The 24,921-nt window shown below is 47.6% G+C and overlaps 6 protein-coding genes across 6 annotated transcripts; 5 read left to right on the top strand and 1 right to left on the bottom strand.

Annotated features, from left to right (window-relative positions):
- Positions 1–90: 90 nt before the first annotated feature.
- On the top strand, positions 91–1,912 carry EV420DRAFT_1573160 (2-nitropropane dioxygenase). The gene is made up of 6 exons (XM_060474374.1): positions 91–319; positions 371–472; positions 522–860; positions 924–1,405; positions 1,456–1,804; positions 1,857–1,912. The coding sequence occupies exons 1-5, from the start codon at positions 289–291 to the stop codon at positions 1,525–1,527; spliced, it is 1,026 nt and encodes a 341-aa protein (XP_060325385.1). The 5' UTR covers positions 91–288; the 3' UTR covers positions 1,528–1,804; positions 1,857–1,912.
- Positions 1,913–2,025: 113 nt separating this feature from the next.
- Positions 2,026–4,721, top strand: EV420DRAFT_1648554 (uncharacterized protein; the record flags this gene model as incomplete). Its single annotated transcript, XM_060478188.1, has 13 exons — positions 2,026–2,079; positions 2,128–2,355; positions 2,413–2,574; positions 2,764–2,851; positions 2,904–2,956; positions 3,009–3,126; positions 3,164–3,385; positions 3,444–3,835; positions 3,958–4,077; positions 4,130–4,242; positions 4,293–4,420; positions 4,490–4,605; positions 4,656–4,721. 13 exons carry the CDS (start codon positions 2,026–2,028, stop codon positions 4,719–4,721), a joined length of 1,860 nt encoding a protein of 619 aa, XP_060325384.1.
- Positions 4,722–6,607: 1,886 nt separating this feature from the next.
- On the top strand, positions 6,608–8,717 carry EV420DRAFT_1277206 (uncharacterized protein; the record flags this gene model as incomplete). The annotated part of the gene is made up of 4 exons (XM_060468014.1): positions 6,608–6,794; positions 6,848–7,409; positions 7,465–7,811; positions 7,864–8,717. The coding sequence occupies 4 exons, from the start codon at positions 6,608–6,610 to the stop codon at positions 8,715–8,717; spliced, it is 1,950 nt and encodes a 649-aa protein (XP_060325383.1).
- A 2,909-nt stretch (positions 8,718–11,626) lies between these two features.
- EV420DRAFT_1277194 (glycogen phosphorylase) lies at positions 11,627–16,158 on the top strand (the record flags this gene model as incomplete). The annotated part of the gene is made up of 36 exons (XM_060468013.1): positions 11,627–11,699; positions 11,753–11,845; positions 11,900–11,971; positions 12,031–12,083; positions 12,138–12,239; positions 12,305–12,460; positions 12,515–12,568; positions 12,623–12,652; positions 12,702–12,740; positions 12,795–13,008; positions 13,064–13,142; positions 13,204–13,208; positions 13,258–13,288; positions 13,341–13,420; positions 13,470–13,492; positions 13,543–13,668; positions 13,720–13,769; positions 13,825–13,853; positions 13,937–14,029; positions 14,086–14,130; positions 14,177–14,208; positions 14,265–14,352; positions 14,413–14,438; positions 14,489–14,719; positions 14,778–14,795; positions 14,846–14,878; positions 14,929–15,019; positions 15,070–15,086; positions 15,141–15,363; positions 15,415–15,443; positions 15,499–15,517; positions 15,570–15,591; positions 15,642–15,770; positions 15,824–15,882; positions 15,940–16,022; positions 16,075–16,158. 36 exons carry the CDS (start codon positions 11,627–11,629, stop codon positions 16,156–16,158), a joined length of 2,631 nt encoding a protein of 876 aa, XP_060325382.1.
- Positions 16,159–16,167: 9 nt separating this feature from the next.
- EV420DRAFT_982829 (uncharacterized protein) lies at positions 16,168–17,116 on the bottom strand. The gene is made up of 4 exons (XM_060484251.1): positions 17,038–17,116; positions 16,616–16,984; positions 16,411–16,554; positions 16,168–16,342 (listed from the first exon to the last, which is right to left on the bottom strand). Exons 2-4 carry the CDS (start codon positions 16,965–16,967, stop codon positions 16,278–16,280), a joined length of 561 nt encoding a protein of 186 aa, XP_060325381.1. The 5' UTR covers positions 16,968–16,984; positions 17,038–17,116; the 3' UTR covers positions 16,168–16,277.
- Positions 17,117–22,284: 5,168 nt separating this feature from the next.
- On the top strand, positions 22,285–24,830 carry EV420DRAFT_981971 (uncharacterized protein). Its single transcript, XM_060484250.1, has 6 exons — positions 22,285–22,898; positions 22,953–23,032; positions 23,092–23,268; positions 23,323–23,917; positions 23,968–24,320; positions 24,372–24,830. Exons 1-6 carry the CDS (start codon positions 22,483–22,485, stop codon positions 24,683–24,685), a joined length of 1,935 nt encoding a protein of 644 aa, XP_060325380.1. The 5' UTR covers positions 22,285–22,482; the 3' UTR covers positions 24,686–24,830.
- The last annotated feature ends 91 nt before the right edge of the window (positions 24,831–24,921 follow it).

Below are 24,921 nucleotides of genomic sequence, written 5' to 3'. Positions count from 1 at the left end.
CCCGGTGCCTTCGCGATTTGAATTATTTATTTATTTAAATAATACTACTAACAGATGAATAACACCGAATTGATGATAAGCACTTGGATACTTCCACGACAAAATACCTATATTCATTATCCTGCTTCTTGAAATGCATGGAATACAACATCTTGGACATATTTAAAGCAACCTGTCCCTTCGGCCGATAACTTTTGGTTATTTCGGACTCAAGAAGACGTGATTTGCGGAACAGATGACCATTTGTCTGAAATACGCCGGCCTCTGACTCATACTCATTTCTGCACCATGATTTCGACAAGATTGACCAGCCTTTTGGGTGCGCTTTGATTGACTGATAGGTTGTTCAGACATCCTGATGGCACGGCAGACATCAAGACCCCAATCGTCGGGGCGCCTATGGCGTACGTTTCGCCTCCAGGATTCGTCTCTGCAGTATCTTCCGCGGGATCTTTCGGATTCCTCGGGGCAGGTGAGCAGGAAATGCTCAGAACTGTTACTAGAAAGTAATTGTTTGCCAGGCAATAGCAGCTCCGAGGAGCTCGCCAAAATTCTACAAACGATCCGAGCGAATTTGGGATTGCAACAGGACGCAGCGCTGCCCGTTGGTGTGGGATTCATCACCTGGATCCTCGAGAAGAACGAAGTGTCTACGGATCCGCGTCTAGCGAGCGTGCTTGAAGCGCGTGTTCAAGCGGTCTGGTTCGCTTTTGGAAAGGACATTGGAAAGTATATTCAGCAGGTCAGGGAGCATGACTCGAAGCGCGACCACAAAACGAAAGTGTTCGTCCTCGTAAATTCTGTGGAAGAGGCTTTACAGGCAGCCAACGAATGGGGAGCTGATGCATTAGTAGTGCAAGGTGCGTAGACGTCAGGAGCCCTTGCAATCTAGCCCTAGCAATCTAGCCCTAATGCTGTAATAGGCAATGAAGCCGGTGGCCATGGAGGCGCTAAGGCCCCTCCTGTAACATTGCTCTTGACGGCCGTCCTTACATCTGTACCCAAAGATGGCCCTGTCATATTGGCGGCTGGCGGCATCGCAACCGGCGCTCAAATCGCCTCCATGCTCACGTTAGGCGCGGATGGAGCCGTCATAGGGACACGGCTTTTGTTTACACACGAGTCTGGCTATCCGTCTGTGAAGAAAGAGGCGCTTGTCAAGGCTGGACTAGGCTCCACAGCAAGGAGCACAGCGTTTGATGAAATCAACAAGACGGTCGGTTGGCCTACGGGTATTGATGGAAGAGGTATCGCGAATGAGATTATCAGCGACGTGAATGAAGGGTTGAGTTTGGAGGAGAGGTTGAAGCGAGCTGACGAAGGGAAGGATAAAGGGTCTACTTCGCGCATCCCCGTTTGGGCCGGGGCAGGTGTCGGTCTGACGAATAAAATTCAGAGTGTTGAGGTGAGCCCGAAGCAAATCGTCTGAGGCCACTGATAATGATCTTTCAACAGGAAGTTATCCGTGAATTACAGGAAGAGACGGCTCGCGCACTGCAGAGAGTATCGCGGCTGCTTGTACATTAATGAAATTATACAAATGTGCGTTCACATATTGCTGATGCAATAGAGAACGAGCGCTGTCCGCGGAGGAGCTTTTCAAGTTTGAAACCCGATTTTGTTTTCAACGCCGCTCTATTGATAGTGGGCACAATTTTGTTTGCGTCACGGGTCCCTTCTGATTTCCCATCGGGGAGAGAAAAACAGTGTCTTCCAGATTTTCTCATAAAACGTATAGACCATGATAGGCTCATCCACCATTCCATAATGCTGACCATTTCCACCAAACTGACAAAATGCATGAGTGCGCCGGGTTTCATGCTAGTGACAACGCGAATGCTCAGTCACCTTGCCAGTGCTCACCATTTTCTATCCTTTTAGCTTAGCACCTCTTTTTTCTCAGCTTCCCTAGACCTGATTCGCACCATGCCAGCATGTCGTCCTCCGAAACTCTGGCTATGTTATGTTGTCCCTTAGCCGCATATAAATATGAAGGGATGAATAGTAACAAAAGACGGGACGAAAATGGTCGTGCAGTACTACAATCCGTACGACCCCCAACCATCTCCCACTATCGAGGTTTGTCGACTTTCTTTTACCCGTGCTCGGTTAATCCCCGGCTTACAGAGTAATACCCTCCATAACAAGAATGGGCCGGTGAGCCAGAAGCCTCCGAAGAAATCGTGGTTTTTTCATGGCTTGTGTTTCGTGCTCCATGGAGTCCTTGTCTGCGTCCACTTCTTCATCTTGCTTATATGGATTACTCGCATTGAGCACAAGGTCGTGTTTCCCATAGGTAAACGAAGTAACATTTTGTCTACGGCTCTCGTTCAAGTCTCCCCGATCATTTCCACCGTAAGCTGCAGCCTTTACTGAGGAAATGGAGAGTTGTATTGACAGTGTGTCCTACAGATATACATTTCTGGCCTTATCCTTGTCAGCCAACAGCTAGCCACCCGTCGTAATATTCATGCCAGACAAAGGTTAACTGCTACGCATGATAACATGTCTGCATGGTCTGGTTTGAGAGCCGCTTTGATTTCCGTTTGGCGCCAGACATCCATCGCGGCCAGCGTAGCAGGATCAGTCCTCGTGGCTGGTTGCTTCATTTGCGTCACGATTTTACATATCACTGCCCCTGCTATATTCAGCATCCAGCCATTCAACACAACGCAATACACTCGGTCCACCGAATATCTCAATCAATAATCAGTACGTATCCCGTTTTGTATTATGAAGGCCGCTTCATGTTTCGTTCATTAGCGGATCGTCAAACCCTTCGACGGCATCACTGGAAACTGGACCGTCGATACAGCTTATGATGACCATGTTCAACCCATCCCTGCTCTCGGTGAGTGTATTTAGATGCTGTGTCCTACACCAAGTTTTTATTTGTTCGGTAGCTCCGAACATATTCAAATGGTTGAGATACTATAGCTACAATTTTCAAGATCCTGTGAGTTCGCACCATTTTCGCTTTGTCGGTATTTCTGACAATCTATATCCAGTGGTGTCATTCCCTCTTCTATACATCCGCCAATATCACCGACTCGCAAGGCTCTACTGGAAAACTTGTAATCCTGAATCCACCCATGCGTCCTGGGGCACGTATGGATGCATCGCGACGTAAGTTCTCCTACATCCTTGTTGAATGTCTTCTAAGTCTATGAAAGGCAAATGTCAGCTACTTCGATGAGGCAACCGTTTACACAACGCAAGTTTTCCGGTTGCACTGTCACTCTGATCAACCAAACTGCCGTCGTCGATGCACAGTCTCATCTTCTTCAACGCGTCTATCCTCCTGGTCGGAAGACATCATCTACATGGTCACAATGGAATCCTCAAACCATCCCTGCCAACGCGACTGTATCCTCCTCACCGCAGGGTACCACGACTATATATTCCCGGTCGGAACCAACACCTTACCACATTAAGCGGCAAAGCACAAACACCACTGAGCCTAATCCAGGCTCAACGGGAGGTCCACAGCCGTAGAATCCCGACCCAAAGCCACCGCTTCCTCCACAAGCACCTCGAAACCCAGATCCAGAACCCGCACCTCCCCAATCGGATCCTTCTATCAGCAGTGAATCGCCTCCCAGTTCAGCAGCAGTCGAACTCAGATCCCGCACCTCCGTCGTCGGGCGATACGTCTTCAAGTTCCCAGTCCGGGGGGAATACGTCTCAACAGGGATCCAATAACACACCCGCTTCTGGTACTGGCAATTCGAATAGCGGCCAACAAGACAGTGGCCAGCAGAACAGTGGCGGACAGAAGAACAGCGGTACTAGTCAGCAGAGCGGCGGCGAACAAGGTGGTAGTCAATCCGCATCCGTCAGCACCACCTCTAAAGCACCATCGAACGACGGGAATACGTCGTCCAGCAAAAAGTAATAACCAACAATCGTCATCCGCTACGAACCCAACCAGTACCTCAAATCTTTCCGTGTCATCAGGCAGTACCGCCCGGCATTCCAGAGGCTACTTCGACCACATCGAGCGCCGCTCAAGCTAACAGTAGCGGACAGTTCGGAAGTGTTACATACTACGATATGTCTAACGTTTTCCTCGACGTTGTACGTTAATCCAATGTAACCCATATGCCTATCGAACTAACACCTGTTGCAGTGGTGGGAGATGTTCAGCCAGGCTGCCATTAGCCGATTCTCGTCAACAAATGACTGTCCCGGATTCCCATGGTCAAACTCCGAGGCCTGTGATCCATTGACCGTCGTTGAGCAGTACGTGTTTCGTTCCTTCACTCCCTTTATCCAATCTTAATTCTCCAAAGGTTCATTATTGAAGACCTCGGACTTCACTGTATTCTTTTGGACAGCCCCGTCCGTCCCGCACCCAAAATTACGCTTCACGATTTAGAAAACTCGCTAGCAAGTGCAACGGCAGCCTCCTACTGGACAGGTTAGTCTTATTCCCTGCCTTTATCACCTTTTATACTAACATATGTCCATGTGGCCTTATATGCCAAAGCTAGCAGACTGAAGAATGACGATCCGTATAACATAGAGAATGTTAACAACTACAAAGTGGAAGCCATGACAGACAACGCGACCATATCATATCCCTTCACTGTTACGCGTCTGAATGTAAGTCGTCCACTTTCCCACCGTTACCCTTATTTAACATTCTTCCCCAGATCAACCTCACTCCACTCCTCCTAGGTCTCGCTGCCTCTATCGGCCTTCTTCTCCTCGTATCTTAGCTAGTCGGAAAACCCATAGAGGGAGACTCTGGCATCGATACCATTGGCGTACTGCAGACCGCATGGCTAACGCGTACACGTCCAGACCTGCAGAGGATCGTTTCGGACGTCCATGAGCCTACTGTGGAGAATATGCGGGAGTCTGGAATGGTATACACGTCGATGCATTCGCATGGCAATGGCGAAACGTGCTCGTTGACGAGCGAGTGATAGTTTTGTGTCCTGTTGTTTCTTTTCTCTGGGTCTTACCAAAATATGGAATGGTGAGTATTGACTAAAGTTTCTATTGGCTACATGCCTGACGATTTTGGGTTCATCCAGTGCACAGGTCAATCATTGTAAATTATTTGTTTTATATCATTGGACCCAATATACATAAGAGCGCAAAATCGTAGCCCAAGGCTAAGATATGAGAATAATAAGGGAAGCAGTCAAGAAGTCAGTCAAACCAGGGACAGCTCCGTAATAAAACGCAAATCTCATGTAAGAAATGAGTGCGTTATAATTAGCTCATTTGGATTGTGCTGAGGAAGGGGAACTTAGTGTAAGTGGTGCACGTGCCAACATTGCAATCAAAACCCAATTTCCCAAACTCTTTCGTCTTCCCACCATCATCGATGAATCGCTGGATGAATCTGTGTAGAATTCCCCGTCTCAATGAACGACGACTGGGTCCTGGTTCGTGGACAACAACTTGACGATCTTGGATGGTGAGAGAGCGATGGACATGACCTGGGAGGTAGATACGGTTCGACACCGTAGGAGGAACTTGCTCATGGCTTATGTCGGAGAAGGGGAAAAAAATTCGCAGAGTGGGAAGGTCAATGAAGGGCGCTGGTTGCCAATCAGTGAGCGCCAGCCACCATCGCGAGGGCTATGTAACTGACTTGCAGCCATGGAAGAACGTCCAGCGTGACTTTTCAAATCTCAAAACTGCACAAGTAGAGCCGATACTAGCACTATTGTGTTTGTCAAGCAGATTTCGTAGCTGCGATAAGAGTCTGGTATGTCTGCTCTCCTCGCACTGAAATTGTGTTGACGTTCATTTCATCGACAGCCTTTACCATGGTTTTCCAATACTGGTTGCGTATCTTCATCGAGAGAGTCGCCAAGGAGCAAGGGTTCTTCCAGAATGTGTCGCCATCACGTTCGAGGATCGGTATCTACATATTTGACACGGAATTCGATGGATACCGTTGCGCGACACCGTGATGTAGTGGCCGCATGCAAAATTACTCGTTCCGGCTGATCCGCGGGGTGGCCGTGCTAAAAGGCGGAAAGATCCAAGACTCTTTGCAACTTGAGACTCAAACGGCAAACACCATGGTAGAAATCGCGTCCATTACCGCCCTTATCCAAAAGTGTCGTACAGTCATCAAATATCTCAAGGATGTACAAAAGGCACCTAACGAATGCAACGAGCTCAGGAGGGAGCTACGGCATATGGAGATTCATCTGTCTACCGTTAAAATAATCACATCGCTGTCGGCTGAAGGCGACCCGTGGCTGATGATTTTACAGCAGTTGAACGATCCTTTCCAAGAGCTTACCGGGCTACGGGTTGGAATCGAGAAGGGTCTGAAGGCTATAACGTCGTGGTGGAAAAAGGCAGGGCCGAGGTCTCAGTGGACCATTTCGGAACAGAGTGCGAAGAAGGATTTGATGAAGATTGAAGATATCGGGTCGTTGATCATGCATGTTGTCGAACAGCACGAGTGTCTGTAAGTGGCTTCTATGCATAACTTGTCCGAGACTAAGTTTGGTACACAGCGCGTTATCTCTCAATATCCAGCAGAGGCTAAGTGGTGTCGAGCGCAAAATTGATGCTATTCTCAATGGACAAAAGAGTATGCTCGTTCCAAATTCGGCCGTTGGATTGTATACTCATGCATAGATACGAAAAAGCTAAGGAAGTAGTGGATTGGCTCACTCCTGTGGATCATAGTGCCATTCAACGGGATAAGCTGGAACAACGTGTTGGCGACACTGGTCGGTGGTTCCTTGAGTCGTCGATGTTTCAGAGTTGGGTGGATGGTTCCGGGAAGTCCCTAACTTTGTGGTGTCCTGGCGGTCGTGAGTCTGAGATCATCCCCGCGTGTCTTTGCAGGAGCTCATGAATTCTCAAGCTGGCACCGGAAAGACAATCCTGGCTTCTATTGCTGTCAATCATTTGCGCCGACGATTCCCCAAAGAAAACACTCCCGTTCTTTGCGCTTTTGGTGACTGGCAAAACGCGGGTGCTAGGACTGCGCTCAGCATAATACGCAGCCTGTTGAAGCAGCTTTTAAATGCCGAAAATGGGCTGTCTTCCTCACTGGAGAATCGAATTCAATATCAAACGCTCGAGGAATTCACAGAGCTTCTTAGGACCCATTTGAAACGATACCATCACGCGTATATTGTCTTCGATGCGTTGGATGAATTTCCGGGTGATAGGAAGGAGTTGGTTTCTGTCTTGAAGTCGTTAGGGGACAATGTTCATCTCATGGTCACCTCAAGAAGCAATGCACGCATGGAACGGTTGTTTCAGGATGATGAAGAACTGCGTATTCGAGCCGACGACGACGATATTCGGAAATTAATCACGAATAAGCTCAATCATGAGGAGTCTCTTTGTGTCTTCCTTACAGATCGCGATGATCTGCGCCAGAGCATACTGACTAGAGTCATGGAGGGGGCCAACGGCATGTAGGGTTTCCATTCTATTGCTCTTCTTCTAGTCACTAACCAGTTGTTTCTATAGGTTTTTCCTGGCGGATATGCACATGACTCTACTAGCTCAGACCAAAGATCGGGGTGAACTTATTGAGGCGCTTAACAAGCTGCCAGACACTATTGAAGGCACATACGAGCATTTCCTGGAAAGGGCCGATTGTAAGCCCGAGCGAAAGAGGGACTTCGCCTATCGAATATTCAGCTGGATAGCTTTTGCCGAACGACCTCTGACGATCTTGGAATTACAATACGCACTAGCCATGCGATCAGGAACCACGGAGCTCAACCTCGATAAAATCATTGATTTTGACCTCATATCAAGCGCTTGCATTGGGCTTGTCATCGTTGATGGCCGAGGGTTGGTAAGATTCGCGCGTGAGTAGTCCTCGGATCTCGATTTCTCTCTTTTCATTGAATGATTTACTAGACTCCACCACTCGAGAATACTTTATTTCTCAAAAAGACAGACTCTTTCCCGGTGTCCAAGAACACATAACGCGTACCTGCCTAACCTACATGTCATTCGACATATTTCGCTCTCCCAATGTCCTTCCCGTATCAAAACCCGAAATCTCCGCAAAGTACCCATTCCTCAATTATGCGTTGAGTAACTGGCCAATTCACGCCAGGAAGTGTGCACGGGACTCTGTGGAAGAGGATATCCTTGCTTTTTTGCCAACCCAAGCAGGAATCGCTCTGTCTTTTGGCCGAACGCCAGACTCGGAACCGGAAGTACCACGCACTCCTGCTTGGTTTGCTGCCAAATACGGTTTACTGAATGTTCTGGAGGCTCTTGTGGAGCGAAGGGTTGATTTGCAGCATGAAAACGTGTTGTGTATCGCGGCCCATGCAGGGCAGCTCGACACAGTGAAATTGTTGTTGTCACGCGATGATGTGAACGTGAATCAAGCCGACAAGATCACGTACCTGTATGATTACTCTATTGATCACAACATCGGCGCCAATCGACTCGGACTCGAGGACAGAAGAGCGTCGCCATCTCGTCCTACTTTCTGCACGCCTCTCATCGCCGCTGCCTCGAATGGTTACGAAGAAATTGTCAGGGTATTACTAGAATCCAAGGACATGAGTTCGTTGAACCTCTTGCCTCCCGGTGGACCCACCGCACTATCAGCAGCCGTATTTGGTAACCATGTTGGGGTGGTCAAGCTCTTGTTGTCCCAGCCTGACATCGACACCTCGATCCGGTTTCTGGACGAAACCCCGCTTATGCTTGCCGGAAGGTTGTGGAGACCTAACATTGTGAGGATGCTTTCTTAACGGCTGGGAGGCGATTTTGGGCGTTGACAATTCATCTAACGGTGTCTTGGATCGTGTGGCACTACATAGGTTGTATCTTCCCTGTTCTTGAGAAGAACGTTTATACTCGTGCTGACTCTGCCGTATTCAGACGGCGAGGTTGTAGTGTCAATGTAGATGTCACCGAATGGCTATAAATGACTTCAGTTTCGATTATGACTCGGCGCCTGTGTCTACCCGCGCACAATGTTGTTCTTTATCGGGTCGTGGTGGTCCCCATGGCCAGTTTGATATCTACAGTCACGTCAGCCGGTGCTTTTGCATTAGGAAAATGCCAGATGCTACATAGCCCCGTGCTAAGCCTACGTACCGGCGGTACACTCAGTACCCTCGGTACCACTCTGCGAAGTGTACGTAGGTCCGCGTACCATTAGGTACCGCATTCTTCGGTGCAGGTAAGTGCCTGGCTTGTCATTTTGCATCGTCAGCTTAACATATACCAGGTTTCGATACCTCTGAACAACTCGTGAATACTGTACGCATAATCAGGCGTGACCTCAAGATCCCTCCCGGCGCACCGCTGCCTGTCGGTGTTGGCTTCATCAGCTGGGTTTTGAAACTGACGGAGGGTACAGACGATCCGCGTCTTGTTCATGTCTTGGAGGAGCTTCCCTAAGCGATCTGGTTCGCTTTTGGTGATGATCTGGGTGATTATATTGCCCAGGTCAGAGCGAACGACGGGAAGAGGGACTTCAAGACACTCATCTATGTCATCGTGAACTCCGTGGAAGAGGCATCGAGAGCGACAAATGAATGGAAAGTTGACGCCCTAGTCGTTCAAGGCAAGTCGTCAATACTCGAGGCTGGCTGGTGCTAAACTCTGTGTTACAGGAATCGAAGCAGGAGGACATGGAGGAGCCAAAGCGCCACCGTTTTTCCAGTTGTTGCCTGCTGTGTTGGCAGCTGTTCCCGAAGATGGCCCGCTCGTCCTTGCTGCGGGTGGTGTTGCAACTGGTGCTCAGATTGCGTCACTCTTGACACTCGGGGCGTCCGGTGTCGTACTTGGAACGCGCTTTCTCTTCACACACGAGTCAGCCTACTCGTCTGCAAGAAAGGACGTCCTCGTCAAGGCAGGGTTGAATGCAATAGCGAGAGGTTTGATGTTTGATGAAGTCGGTCGCACTATGGGCTGGCCTGATGGTATCGATGGGCGGGCTATTGCGAATGGTATCTGGAGAGATCATGATGAGGGATTGGGCCTTGATGAGAGGCTACGGAGGTTTGATGAGAGTAGCGCGTGGGGAGAGTCGGAGCGGCTCGTCATCTGGGCCGGTGTGGGTGAGGGACTCACGGACAAGATACAGGGTGCAGGAGTGTTTTGCTTGACGGCATTTGAGGGCCACGCATTTGATAAAGTGTATCCTGCAAAGAGGACTTGAAGAGAATCTGCCTCGCTAAACTTACTTTTCATGGGCATCCGTGGAAGAGCTATGACTGGAGATTCAAGGATACATTCGGGCGATTCCCAGAAGTGGAAATTGACATTGAAGAGAATTCATAGAAAGGAGAGAAAAGAGGACGACCAAGTCGGAAGAGAAGCTGTCGGTCCATCGTCTTATTATGTCACTAACTTGGTGACGAAGACGGTCGCGAGAGGCCTCGCAATGAGCACAGTGATGCTCGCCAGTTACGGATTACCAAAGCGTCGAACACAGAAAAACCACTATTGGACAGTAGTATAATCCGAACATACGCTAGCGTGTAGGATATTAGTACATAGTACGAAACGGAATAAATAAATAAAAATAATAAAAAACTTACTTTTCATTCAAACTCAGTTTGCGCATCAAGGTTCTCTCTGGATCCCGAATCTTTCGCAAAAACGATATACTTATGTCGTCGTTTTTCGATGGTACTTGTATAAGTCTGCTCCTGGACTTTGGTATCTACCGTATAAGGTCAATTGCGCGATGGACCACTTGTGCCCTTACTCATTCGTGAACGTATCGCGCGTCGTAAGTGCCGCAAAGGAAAAGAAGCCACAACATTTTCAGAAAAACTTTTTTCGTTCTACATAAAAGAAACAGGTCTGGGCAGTGAGGCAGAGTTGAGCATGATCATCGCAAGAGGTTTGATGTTTGATGCGAAGTCGGTTGCACTATGAGCTGGCCCGATGGTATCAATGAACGGGTAGATAGGTAGGTAGGTACCAACGATATCTGGGGAGGTCATGATGAGGAACTGGGAGGGTTGATGAGAGCAGGGGAGGGAGGTACCGTCATCTGGGCCGGGACCGCCGTGGTATCCTAAGAACTTATTCGAAAGCTGCCTAAGCACGGCAGTATGAGACCTAGGCATCAACGTAAAGTGACAAATATTTGTCTTACGAGGAATGCAAACTCGAGCTTGGTATGAAGACGATCATCGATTACAAGATTTTCGGGACTGGGAGAGTTGTTCTTGTTTGGTTCGCCGTGGTGGACCGGTACCTAAAGGCACCTAGGCTGGAACGTGCGAAATAGACTTTTCGACAGTTTTCAAAATGCTTGATACTCCACAGCTGGTCGTCATACACTTATCGTTAACACTCCTGATTCGTTCGATGGCTGGAATCACAACCCCGGGGTCTAGATTTATGGGAGTAAAGCACGACGTACGATACTGAATCGTTGAATGGCCACAGAGAGGGCGTGTTTCCAGAGTAAAGAAGTCAATGGATTTTGTTGAATTGTTGAACACCGAGTGGGCTCTGGTCCAGTTGTAGGAACTCGGCCGAGCATTTTACCGTCAGATTTTACGTGGCATGAAATAGGCTCAATTAGGAAGTCCAGGCTTTCCATGACGTCGAGTGCTGACCTTCGATTTTGTATAAGTACTCTGAGTAGTAGCCTGGGTTGCTCTCCTACCATCAACTTCACTACTGAGTACTGATGACTTCTACCATCGATCCAAAAACCATCGGCAGGCCTGTGCGTCCTCGCAGACATGTCAGGACCTTGACCGGTACGCTCCAGTCGCGGCGCGATAATCCAATTCGATGCTGATTATATGCTCAGGCTACTTCCCGGAGATAGACGAAACTGGAAAAGAGAAGTGGCCGAAAGGCGATGAGAAGATATGGAAGGCTGGTATGCGTGGTGTCGACACCGGTACGCTGTACTGTGAACCTTCGACTCAGTCGGTGTTCATTGGCTCTCGGGCAGATGTTGCTTCTATCACCAAGTCCTTCGTTAACCATGTTCAGACATCGCTAGCGCGCCAGGCACATAATTTGGGTTCGCTATATTCCTTGCTGAGTATTCGAGAATCGTTGCATCAACTAGGTTATCTTCAGATGACCTTGGTGCCTATCAGGCGGCGGCGCTTTCAGTCCGGGATAACCTGATTGTACGTCCATCTCTCTTGGCCCTTTCGCCGTTACAATAACCTCGGTTTCGATAGCTGAATTGGAACGAGACCCAACTCACTTATACGCGGAAAGCCCCCAAGAGGGCATACTACCTTTCTCTCGAATTCTTGATGGGTCGCACTCTCGATAATGCGGTATGATATTCTGTCCTCGCAAATGCCATGAGAATATACGATGTTCACGATCATACTTCTCACAGCTTCTGAATCTGGGTTTAAAAGATCAATACAGCGACGGAGTCAAGAAGCTGGGCTTCTCTATCGAAGATCTTTTGGATAAGGAACGTGACGCTGCCCTTGGGAACGGCGGATTGGGTCGTCTTGCTGCTTGTTATCTTGATTCGTCTGCTTCTCAGGTGCGTCACTAAAGCGTTACGGATCGACGTCCAATCATGTTCCTTCTAACATAGGAACTACCGGTTTGGGGCTATGGACTGAGGTACAAGTATGGAATCTTCCAACAGGTTTGCTTCTGCGATTCTACTCCTGTTTAACGCCCTATTCATTCAAACCTACAGCTTATCTCCCCTGAAGGAAACCAGTTGGAGGTCAGCTGTTTGTTCGAATATATTTTGCCTTCCAATAACACTCTTCTAGGCTCCGGACCCATGGCTGGACAACCAGAATCCTTGGGAGGTGAGCCATCCCTTTATATCATGGCCGAATATACTCATGATGCAATGTGTATAGCTTCCTCGTCTGGATGTAGCCTACGAAGTCCGATTTTACGGGCAAGCGGAGCGTTTGAACGATGGCACTCCTCGTGCCTCATGGACAGGAGGTCAAGAAGTCCTCGCTGTTGCGTACGACGTCATGATTCCTGGATGTTATACCAAGACTACGAATAACTTGAGACTTTGGGAAAGCAAGCCCAAACGAGGATTCGATTTGAACTCCTTCAATGGTTGGCTGAACTAAGTTCCATGCTTGATATGTGCTAATCTCGGCTTCAAATTTAGCGGGTAACTATGAGGGTGCGGTTGAGTCGTCCAACAGTGCCGCCGCCATTACCTCTGTTTTGTATCCTAATGACCATACGTGAGCTACGTCTTCTTCATCCACCGGTTATCGTTCTGATTCATCTCTTCTTGATGGAAAGCACTTGTAAGTGCCTCTCCGCGTCCTGACAATAATTCCTGATGGCCACATTCAGTCGGAAAGGAGCTGCGCTTGAAGCAGCAATAGTGAGTAATGATTTGTGTCTGCATATTCGACGTCTCACGTCGATGTTGTTAGCTTTTGGACCGCTGCTAGTTTGGCTGATATATTAAGGCGATTCAAAAACCTCGGTAAACCGATCACGGACATCCCTGACTGTACGCAACTGCCAAGTTATGAACAGAGTGATGCTGATATGTTTTTCAGACATCGCAATCCAACTCAATGATGTATACCTTTCATCTTGCTGGATTGAAGGAAGCTAATTTTCCAATGATAGACGCACCCGACTCTTGCGATACCCGAACTCATGCGTATCCTGATTGACGACGAGGACTTGGATTGGGACAAGGCCTGGAATATCGTGAATAACACTGTTTTCTATACCAATCACACTGTATTACCCGTATGACTTCCCTCTTCCTTCTACCTAGCGTGTTTACTGATCAAAGGTTAGGAAGCACTAGAGAAATGGCCGGTTCCATTAATGGAGCATGTGTTACCAAGGTATGGATATTGATTATAGCGCTCTTCAGTCACTGAAATACGATATCGCTTGCAGGCACATGCAAATCATCTATGACATTGTAAGTCAATAGGTAACACCAATGTAAAGCACTCTTCTGATTATTTATGTTAGAACCTGTGGGACGGCTTCTTTCTCCGCTAGCAAGACCTAACGCGCTTCTTTAGATTCTTCTTGCAAGCTGTTGAGAGGAAATTCCCTGGCGACCGAGACAGACTGAGCCGAATGTCTCTGATTGAAGGTAAATAAACGCGTGTGTTCAAAATTGCCTCAATGCTGAAAGTCGACCCATGACAGAGGGGTTCCCTAAGCAAGTCCGAATGGCGCATCTGGCCTGCATCGGTAATGTCTATGTCAACTTGAACTTCTAACATATGCTTATCGTGAGCAGGAAGCAAGAAAGTCAACGGTGTTGCCGAGGTTAGTCGTCGCTTTGACCTCGATTTGTCGCTCGGCTTATACTTTCACCCCTACAGTTACATAGCGACCTTGTCAAAACTACTATCTTGAAGGATTTCGTTGAGTTCGAAGGCATCAGCAAGTTCGGCAACGTAACAAACGGAAGTACGTACCGATCATTGCATTTTGTCTGCCTCCGTTCCCTTGCTGACCTGGCTCTTGCAGTTACTCCGCGACGATGGCTTGATCAGGTAAGTACGTCTCCCATTTTAGCAATCACGAGCCCACATCTATGTGACAGTGTAACCCCGAGCTCAGTGACCTCATCTCCAAGACGTTAAAGGTTGAGAAGAGCGTATGGTTGAAGAATCTCGACAAGCTCGAGGGTCTTCTGCCTTTCGCTGAGGATGCTCGGTTCCGAAAGGAATGGGCTGCAGTGAAGCAGCGCAACAAAGAGCGGCTGGCGAATTATGTCCAGACGACTCTTGGGCTCACTATCAACACCCATGCTATGTTTGACGTCCAAATTAAGGTGAGAACCTTATTCTTGATAACTATCGATAACATGGAACCTGATTTACCGTTTTCAGCGTTTACATGAGTACAAGGTATGTACTGACCTTTGATTATAGACTTCTGAGATGAAACAAGTTTATAGCGCCAAACTTTGAACATCCTTGGTGTCATCCACGTAAGTTATTTCATGTATGGTTTATCTAATGCTGACGTATTTCATTCCAGCGATACCTGACCTTGAAAGCCATGACTCCGGAAGCACGCAAGAAGGTCAATCATCGTGTCGTGTTCTTCGCTGGCAAGGCGGCCCCAGCTTGTAAGCACTTTCTTTTATGCACATCCACGCTCTGAACTAAAGCTTACAAGATTACATTGCCAAACTTGTGCGTCTGCAATTCCCGTATCTACAGTCAGGCTAATGACGATATTTTGGACAGACCATTCGATTGATCGTTAACGTTGCTCGCATCATCAACGCTGACCCGGACACTAAGGAATATCTCACTGTTTATTTCATCCCAGATTACTCTGTGTCGGTCGCAGAGGTGCTAATCCCGGCTTCGGACATTAGTCAACATATCTCAACAGCTGGAACTGAGGCTTCGGGTACTTCCAACATGAAATTCTGCCTGAACGGAGGCCTACTTGTGGGTACCGTTGGTAAGTGCAATTCGATCGATGCGCGGGACGGAAATTAAATATCACACACAGATGGTGCTAACATTGAAATCGCTGAATCTGTACGTCTTTTTCAAGCAAACGATTCTTCGTGTTTGCTGATGTTGAGTACTATAGGTTGGCGAGAGCAACGTTTGTGAGTGTATTTACATGCTTTGAAACCGGGTATTCAAATTAACTTTCTGTAGTCTTCTTTGGTCACTTGACGCCGTAGGCACCTTCTATTTTGTTCGCTGGTCCGTCTTCTCATTATCTTGAAGGGACGTCGAGGATCTACGATACCAACACATGTACCATCCCGTCCCGATTGAAGAGAAATGCCCGGCACTGGCCAATGTTCTCAACAAGATCACCGAGGGCATGTTTGGAGATGGAAGCGTTTATGAACCGTAATTCCTCCGTCTCTAATGATACTAATATCCCCTGATTGTCAATTTGTTAGTCTCCTCAACACCATTAGACAAATTGATTACTATCTGATAACCGACGACTTTGATTCATGTGAGCCTCGTTTCCGTTTTGAACCTGTTTCTTTCTTGCTGAAGTACGATAATCTAGACATTGCGGCGTTGGCGATGGTTGACGAGGCCTATCTCGACAAGACGGAATGGATCAAGAAATCGATCAGGACCGTGGCCAAGGTTAGTTTCGTTTTCTTTACCCATTTCCTGTGCTAACTATCTTGTTTCATAGATGGGAAAATTCAGCTCCGATCGGGCGATTCTCGAGTATGCTGAGAGCTATTGGAACTTGGAAGCCGTTTCTGTTGCCAAGTAGGTAGTATTGATTGCAAAGATTAGACGAAACGCCATAAAACGAATGGACGGTATACACGGTCGGAACGACGATAAAGAATGTAGTGTAGGAAAAATATTTATACAACAGGACTTTTAGCTTTATGTAAAACAAAGGGGGCAGGCTTGCGGCATATGCATGATACTGCGAGCAACGCGCATTGACTCTGCACAGAATGATAAACATTATCATGGAGACCACTCGAGTATGGAACAATTATAAGTTCTTACATACCGTTCTTTCCTTCCGAGTAAAATTTATTGCACGTTGCATTGTTTAGGAGACTCCTCGCAGGCTTAGGTGACGCTGCAGGCATGCTCCTCGGTTCTGCCTTCGAGCTGCCTTCCAATGCTGGTGGACCCAGGCTTACACTTGTCGCTTGCATATGTGAAAGAAATGTTAATGGTATCACCACAATCCACGTAGATGAAGCACAAACCATTCCTCTTCAAAGGAACATCTAAACTTGCTTTGAACTGCTGTAGAATGCGGAATTCATCCTCGACATCTGAGTCTGCCCAGTCATCTCCGTTGATGTCTAACGACAAGGATCGTAATCTGCAGGAGGTACCAACTTTCCAGCGCGTCTTCACGATATTTATGAGGCTGTTGAGTATATAAGGCTTGTTCTCTTCAGCGTAATTGATAGTCGTATTGAATGTTGCCAGTCCGGGGAATAAGTCATGACTCCATCCGTCCAATTTAGACGCGAATGAATCTAGGAACTCTAGGGACCCGGGGTTTCCACAGAAAGTTGGCGCAGAAGCAGCCAGAACGATCGCCGAAATCATAGAGCTTCTGCGATAAACTGTCCAAAGTCATGTCAAGGTCCAAGAAAAGCTCTTCGAGGGCGGGACGTGCTATGTATTTTAGGAGCGTCGGGGATGCTTTCTGGCTAGTCAACTCACGATTGGCGCAGAGAATCGTGTGTACAATGTAGTTCGTGTTCCACCAAGGGAAAGGATCATGGAGACATGCTATGTAAGTTTCAAGCAGCTGGGCTTGTGCAAGAAGGCATAAATGATCTTCAGCGGAAGTCACGAGATCGTACCGTATCTGTGACCAAGGAAGAGATGGCAACGCATTGATGGGCACGTCGGTGACGGTCTAGACCTGGAGCTTTGGCACAATGGCACGACGGACAACGCGTCAATCGTTTCGCTATCGAAATACGTGTTACCCCTCCATCTCTTACAAGCCGAGAGGTCCGGTCTACGAGCCCTCCTTGACGCGCTCAACAGCATCTTGGCCCTCTCACGCACCCCATCCCCGCTCCCTAGTACACCTACCGCCACCACCACCAACTCGTCACGCACCCTCCATGATGTCCCAACATAAACGGTATCATCATGGGCGCGCCCAAGGCTACCATCGACACCTACAGCCATTGACTTCACCCTCTTCATACACGCGGATTCCCCGTTTGCGTGGTGCACGTTGCCGCTGCTGTACCGTTAGTGCCTTCCTGTGGTCACCCATATTTTTCAAAGTATGAATTCTAACATGTTTGGGATAATGGTACGTAACCTTTTTTTCATTCGTCGTTGTTGACTTTTTTTTTCCTCCCGCATTTTAGAGACATATTTCGATTCAACAACCCAAGTCCTCTATGAATCCACACCAAAATCTCTAGAGGATGCAGGGATGGGCCATGATGAGGTTGTCCAGTGTGCTGAACCTTAGGTAAGTCGTGCTTGGTTTTTTTTCTTTCCGAACTGCTTATATTACATCTTCCTACCCTGATAGATATCTAGCTCGTTTCCTGTAAGGACCGTTGACTCAAAGTCCTTGTTTGGCTCATAAACATTCAGTAGCATTGTGAGCTACTCATAGACCTGAACCGGTCCCTCTTCTTATGAGCCAAGCCTCACTAGAGGGACCTGTAAAACTCGCGCCGATCATGGCACAGACATTTACGGGCATTGCCGGTGTCCAAATTAGGGAGGCTTTTCCGGATTTAGGTTTTGGTGTAGCTACATTGCTTTCATGTTGCGTCACGTCTATGTCCCTCGTCTATCTGTCGACAGCTTCATTTCTCACATAGAACCTCATTAAATGTCCCAAGATGTATTTAGACCAGAAAACTTCGCTTCAAACACGAATTCCTTGCCCATTCCCATTCAAATGACCCCTGATTTGTTCTCCTAGTAGCAATCAGTCTTTTCTACTGATAATACTCATCATATGCCTTCTCAGTCATATTTCTAGGCAATCAACTATCATGGCAGTACATTTATAAGGTGTTTTCACTGCTGTATTCGCCGCTTCGACGCTCAAGTTGTTTTAGTGATGATTCAGCGAGTCCCAAATCCGGAAACGCCTCCCTAATTTGGGCACCGGCAATGCCCGTAAATGTCTGTGCCATGATCGGCGTGAGTTTTACCAAGCCCTCTAACGAGGTTCTCCTTGTTAGAGGGCTTGGTTACCAGGCTAAGCTACTCAGGTTCTGTGTAATCGGCGAGTTGCCGTGCTCGTTCGAGTTGTCCAGGAATTTATACCGAGCCATACAGATGAGGCGGTTTTCTTTGTGCGAGCGAACATCGACCACAACATAGTAACCCATTGCTTGGATTCAGCTGTCGACTAGTAACTACAATCATCTTCTATACAGATCCAGCGAACTTTTCGGTTCTCGCCTTCGATCCGTACACCGTTTTCTGCTAGCTTTGTTAGGCTGTAACTCTCTTGCAGCGTCATGACGACAGTGGTCAACACGGCCAGTGAAGGATCACTGCAAGATCTCTGAAAGTCACCTTCTTCTCCATCTGCGCACCCATTGCTTTCCAGGAAGGAATCCATTGGATGCCATCAATGGAGCTGCTAAAATATCGATGGTCAGTATCAGTTGGGCTTTAAACGATCGTGTCACCACTAATATTATCTATACTGTTTCTTTCCGCTGTCCCACATCGAATGCCTGTAGGATAACGCGAGGGCGACAGCATCATCGAGATAGTTCTCAAGGTCGGGCACACCAGAAGATGTAGAAGCCGGCGTGGCGGCTCCTCTCTGATGTACCGAAGGTATGTCTATTTCTATGCACGCTATCTACACGCAAAGCTGACAAGGGTGCTCAGAGAAGCTGCGCCAGCGCATCGAATTGCATACCCTGTTATGGATACAACGCAGCATGAGATACAGGATGAACAAAATTTCAAGACAGGAAATATCTGAAAAACACAGGAATACAATCCGGAATTCTCCTTCTCCCTGTATTCCCTTTGGACCGCGTTCAACATCGCTCTCATTCATCACGGTAGACGCTCTTTAAGGCGGTGGTATTGTGGTCAGGCATATTCACGCCTAAAAAAGGACCCCAGGAATGGGCTGTGGATATTCAGGAATCTATGGATTATGATGCGGCGAAGCTCAAGGAGCACACGGGTATCTATATGAAAGACAGAGGAGCCAAACTGTAAGCGAGTTTTGTTCCTTTTGAATGGGAAAAGGTCTTGAGCACGAACACAGATGACAAAAAATTCTCGTTGAATTTCGTTGGCATCGTGAGTACCTGCTTTGAAGGGTTTCCTTGTACTGTCCTAAGCTCGTACATTAGGTTTAACACCAAGGTCCATTCACCGCCAAGATGCGCGAATTCGGATGGAGCGAACCGAACGTTTTCGCCACACCGAGAGACGAGGTCGTGCTGAAGCACTGCCTCACGAGATACAATACGTGCGTTCCCCATGCATCCACCTTTTTGTCGTTCATATGCGAATTACAGATTCCTCGACCTTATGTCAAGCAACCCAAAGGGGTTTTCGTGCCAAATTACAATGCCGACTGTATCAACTACCTATGACACTCTATTGACCATGATGGCGTCATCGAGGAGAACCTACTCTCGAACGCGAAGCTCTCATTCTTTCATTTGTGTTGAGAGTCTATTTCCGCTGTCTGAGGTCCAGGTTCTTCTGCCTTCTTGGCTCAGGCCCGGTTCGCCGGGTGTTCAATGTGAATCGTTATTCCTTTTATCCCATCCTACACGGTACACCTACGCTACTAGCTTCATCTCCGACTCATTTGATTTTCGTTCTATTCTCGTCATATACTTTCCTTGTTCTACTTAATCGTGGTCGTAATTTTTGGGTACCATTGATTACAGGTCCTCCGCACAGCGAGGTTGCCAGGTGGTGTCTCTGTTTCTACCTGTAAAACTTTGCGATCCACCTAGGTTCTGGCCGAAACCTTCTTTTCACATCGAGGTGTATGCTGAATACTGTGTTGCTGCCAAGGATGCTGGTCACCGTTGGCGTACTAAGTGTGATCCTTAACATTCGCTAGCTTATGGGTCTTCCTGACGTTCTTCTTGTTTCAGTTCAACTTTTAGGAAGATGACAGCGTCACTGTTTTGCGTTGCTGTATTACATTTGTCACCCTCCTAATCTATCTGAAACACAACTCTTTTCTTCCAGCCGTTTCTTCCTTCGCGTTCATGTCATCCTCTATCATTTATGATATTTGTCGTTTGAACCCCTTCGATATCTGTCCACCTTCTAAGGACCTGCTTCATGCGGCTTGAGGCCTAAGTGTCCACACACATTGAGTATCTCTGTTGCATTCAACATCATAACCTATCATAACACACAAGCCCAAACTCTAGGGAAAACAGCTAAAATTGGACTCGTATTTGTCACACACATGTGGTGGCCTTCAAATTCTAATCTTCCTCTTCCTCCGTTTCCTCCCTCTCCTACATCTACATCACCAAAATGCACTTTTCAAAAGACGGCCTTGGTCTTATCAGGTTTAGTGTTTCCGCGGTCCGGTTCGTGAACCCTGCGAACCCGGTGCGAATCTGCACTGAACCTGCTAGAGGGTAAGTGAACCCATCTTTTAAATTTGACTTTTACTGACCGGAAATGAAGAAATATGCACTTTGGAACAAGTGCACCCCTGACCTGAATGCCACTCGCACCACAACTTGAACGTTTGCATGTTTGAACCTGGAGATTCAGGCAAAACTGCCTGAACCCAAACCTAACCGAATCGTGGAAACACTGATGTCAATGACAGGTTACCACCTCAAGCCGACATCGGCACACACGATGTCGTATGATGAAAATGGTCGGCGAGAAACCGGCGATGGCTTATTTTCCCCAAGGACCACCACTCTCCAGCTGTGACTTTTAGGGTCAAATCTCTCCGTTCGCTCTCTGTTCAGTGAAACCGAACATCAGCAACAATTTCTCAGAGAATTGGGCTTCCATGGTTTCTTACTCTGGGAGCTGTATTGAACCGTAATGCCATCCTTCAAATTATCGACTTATCCAGCCAAACACAGCTTCATTCGCCTGGTATCAATAGAAATGTCATCTTCTGATGTCACATGTGATGTTCTGATGCTCCGGCCGCTATGTCCATTCAAGTTGCTGCAGTATACAAGAGAGCCTCAAAATCTATATCTGGATTTTGGCCTGATGCCAAATTACCTCCCACCCCCCAGTTTACAGACCAGATTCGATGTTGACGTTTCTTGCAATATCCACGGATGATGACGAGAGATGCAATCGTTGCCTATCAATTGGTCTACGTGCCCTGCCGACGTTAGCCGAATCCTCTACTACCTTTTAGTTGTCTACTCACTCTTCCAGACCGACACAACTTAGTCATATCCCTGTCTCGGGATCGTCGTGCACCAGCTAGTCGGTGAATCCATCCAGACTCACAATATCTGTACTCTGCACATCGCACAGTGGATGCTACCAGACTTAGAGCACCTACTATCGGAGGTAGACGACCGGCCTGTGTCCGCAAATCTGCGAAGGTTATTTTTCCCATGCACATGCAGGAGGCACAGGCACTTCTGCCAGGGTAGAACTTGGGCGCTCAGCAGTATAATGTTCTCTCTGGCATTCGACGGATACAATATACCGGCACTGTACCATTATCTTACGCCACCACCTTGAACATGGCTCTGGAGAACACGCGCCAGTTTGCAATCATGGTAATTCTCAGTAATCTGCCAAGAATATGACACAAATGATCTGTTTCCCGTCATGCCTATCATCCATGTACACTCCTAGCAAGTGACTAATTCGCGCCATAGAAAGGAAACTGTGATTGAGCTTTTGCCAACTGTAGCGAGGTTCCCCTTGAAGCCGACACAATTTGTTGTTCAAGATGTCCCAGCATTCTATTTGCTATCTACACAGACACAAAACTGCTGCTTACCAGGAGTGGGAGGACTACGGTGCGACACCATAGACCCGTTGCTGGATGACGGTGCTTTTGATTTCGACCACGAGGTCAAAGCAACTTGTGACGTGAGCCTGCCGGGCTGGTTAGCCTCCACCTCCATCAACCATGGCAGAAGTCCTAGGAATCGCTTCATCCATCACCACCCTCATCGAAAACTCTCTTACCGTCATCAAGTATTTAAAGGACGTAAAAGACGCGCCCAGAGAACGTGATGAGCTCTTACGAGAGCTTAAAAACCTCAATTCATTCCTCCTTTCCACGCGCGACGTCACTCGGATACAGGTGGCAGGCGACCCATGGGATCCGTGGCTTGTGGTAATACAGGACATGAAGGAGCTCTTCGACCAACTTGATGGGCTGATTCTTGAAATCAAGAAGAAGCTGAAGGCTTCATCGCCTGTGTGGAAAAGGACAGCTGGAAGGTTCCGATGGACGCTGACGAAAACGAGCGTTGAAAACATTTTGAATAAGATTGAGCGCATGAAAACCTTGATCATAATCGCCAGACAACATGACCAATTGTATGTGATTCTGGTTCTTGTACTCTCTCGTTGGAGGCTAACTGTGGTATGTAGTGCACTATCTTGTGCGATTGAAGCTCAACAAAAGCGCAAAGCTGCGGAAGCCATAGCGGCAGAGCAACAAAGACAGATGGGTACGTGCATACTCAGAAGCCAACGCTGGATCGTATACTGAATTATAGAAACATCGCAGACAGAAAGGCCGCGGAGGTAGCAGCGTCGCTCGTATCTTTGGATTACGAGGCCATTCAAAGCCATAATCTGGCACGACGTTTTGGCAATGTTGGACAAGCGTTCCTGGAGTCACCAAAGTTTCTGGCTTGGGTAAATGGTCGCGCAAAGTCCTCTACTTTGTGGTGTCCTGGTGCTCGTGAGTCTGAGGCCATGCACCGTGTGTCTCTGCTGAAGCGCATGCATTTCACAGCCGGTGTTGGAAAGACAATTCTTGCCTCAATGATTGTTCACTATTTGCGTGCCCGGGTCACTGACGAAGATATTCCAGTACTATGCATTTACGGAGATTATCGTAACGCGGAAGCTTGGACCTCGACAAGCATAATTCGTGCCCTACTGAAGCAGACGATACAAGCTCAAGGAAGGCTCTCTTCCTCGATTGAATCCCAACTATACAGGGAATGTCATAGAAGCCGAGGGTACCTTTCCCTTGACGACTCCATCCTGTTTCTAACTTCCCAGATGAGAGAATCACCCTACGTCTACATTGTGCTGGATGCGCTGGATGAGTTTGAGGGGGATTACGAGGGTTGGCGAGGACTGATTGCTATTTTGAAGTCGTTAGGTGATAATATTCGCCTTCTGGTAACTTCTAGGGTCTATACCGACATCCGGAAGCTGTTTGAGGAAGACGACCATGCGAAGGTTCTAGTAGATGATGGGGATATCCAAAACTTCGTAAGGAGAAAGTTCAATGTCCAGGGACATCTCCACGAGCTTCTCAGGAATCATGATGACCTGCGCAACAAGGCGCTTGCTGACATTGTGGAAAAAGCCGGTAGCATGTAGGTTTCCATACCAGCTCTTCTTTCAGTAGCTAAAGGAGTTCCCATAGGTACGTTTTAGCAGATCTACAACTGGGTATACTCGCCCATTGCAGAAATTGTGCTGACCTTGCCGCGCAACTGGAAAAACTGCCACGAACCATGACAAACGCATATAAGTCTTTCCTGGAAAGGCTCGAAACGGTCGAACCTAATGTCGAGCACAAAGACTTTCTTTACCGAATATTCGGCTGGCTGGCGTTGTCTGAGCGTCCTTTGACCGTGTTGGAGTTGGAACATGCATTGGCTGTTGAACCAGGATCCAAAAAACTCAACACCGATAACATTACAAGCTGTGATTTTATCACAAGTGCCTGCATTGGTCTTGTCATTGTTGACAACCAAGAGTGTCTGCGATTTGGGCGTGAGTAGTCCTCCCAATAGCTCTCTCTTCACTGGCTGAATAATCTGCTAGACCGATCTGCTCAAGAGTATTTCAGGTTGAACCAGACCAGCTTGTTTCCTCACATCCAGGAAGACATTGTGCGAACATGCATAACATACCTGTCATTTGATGATTTTCATTCTTCTGATTTCGCCAATAGTACCGTCGCACTGGAAAGGTATCCTTTCCTCAGATACTCCCTGAATCACTGGGAACACCACGTCAAGAAATGTACGCATGGCTTCATGGAAGAGGAGATCACCAGATTACCCAAGTCTTTCCCCTCGTTCTCTGGGTTATCTGTTGCGTCATTTTCTCAGGCAGGTGTAGAGCCTGACTCATAGCTCAGTCATCCCTCCGCCGGGAGCATGTGCGATGGTAGAATGGTGAGAATTTGGCTACTGCAGAGTGACGGAATAGCTATTATTGCTTATTGGACATTGTGAACTGACGGTGCTTGCGGAGGCAGAGCGAGAGACGATTTCTATAATGCATGACGGTGACAGCATCACCATCTTTAGAATTACAATACCAATGTTCCATATTATAGACTTTACAAACTGTTATGATACCTATCTAC

The sequence above is a fragment of the Desarmillaria tabescens genome, assembly GCF_030435595.1.
Source record: "Desarmillaria tabescens strain CCBAS 213 chromosome Unknown EV420scaffold_51, whole genome shotgun sequence".
Classification (NCBI taxonomy): domain Eukaryota; kingdom Fungi; phylum Basidiomycota; class Agaricomycetes; order Agaricales; family Physalacriaceae; genus Desarmillaria; species Desarmillaria tabescens.
Note: the sequence above shows the minus strand (reverse complement) of the source record. Positions and strands in the feature narration are given on the sequence as shown.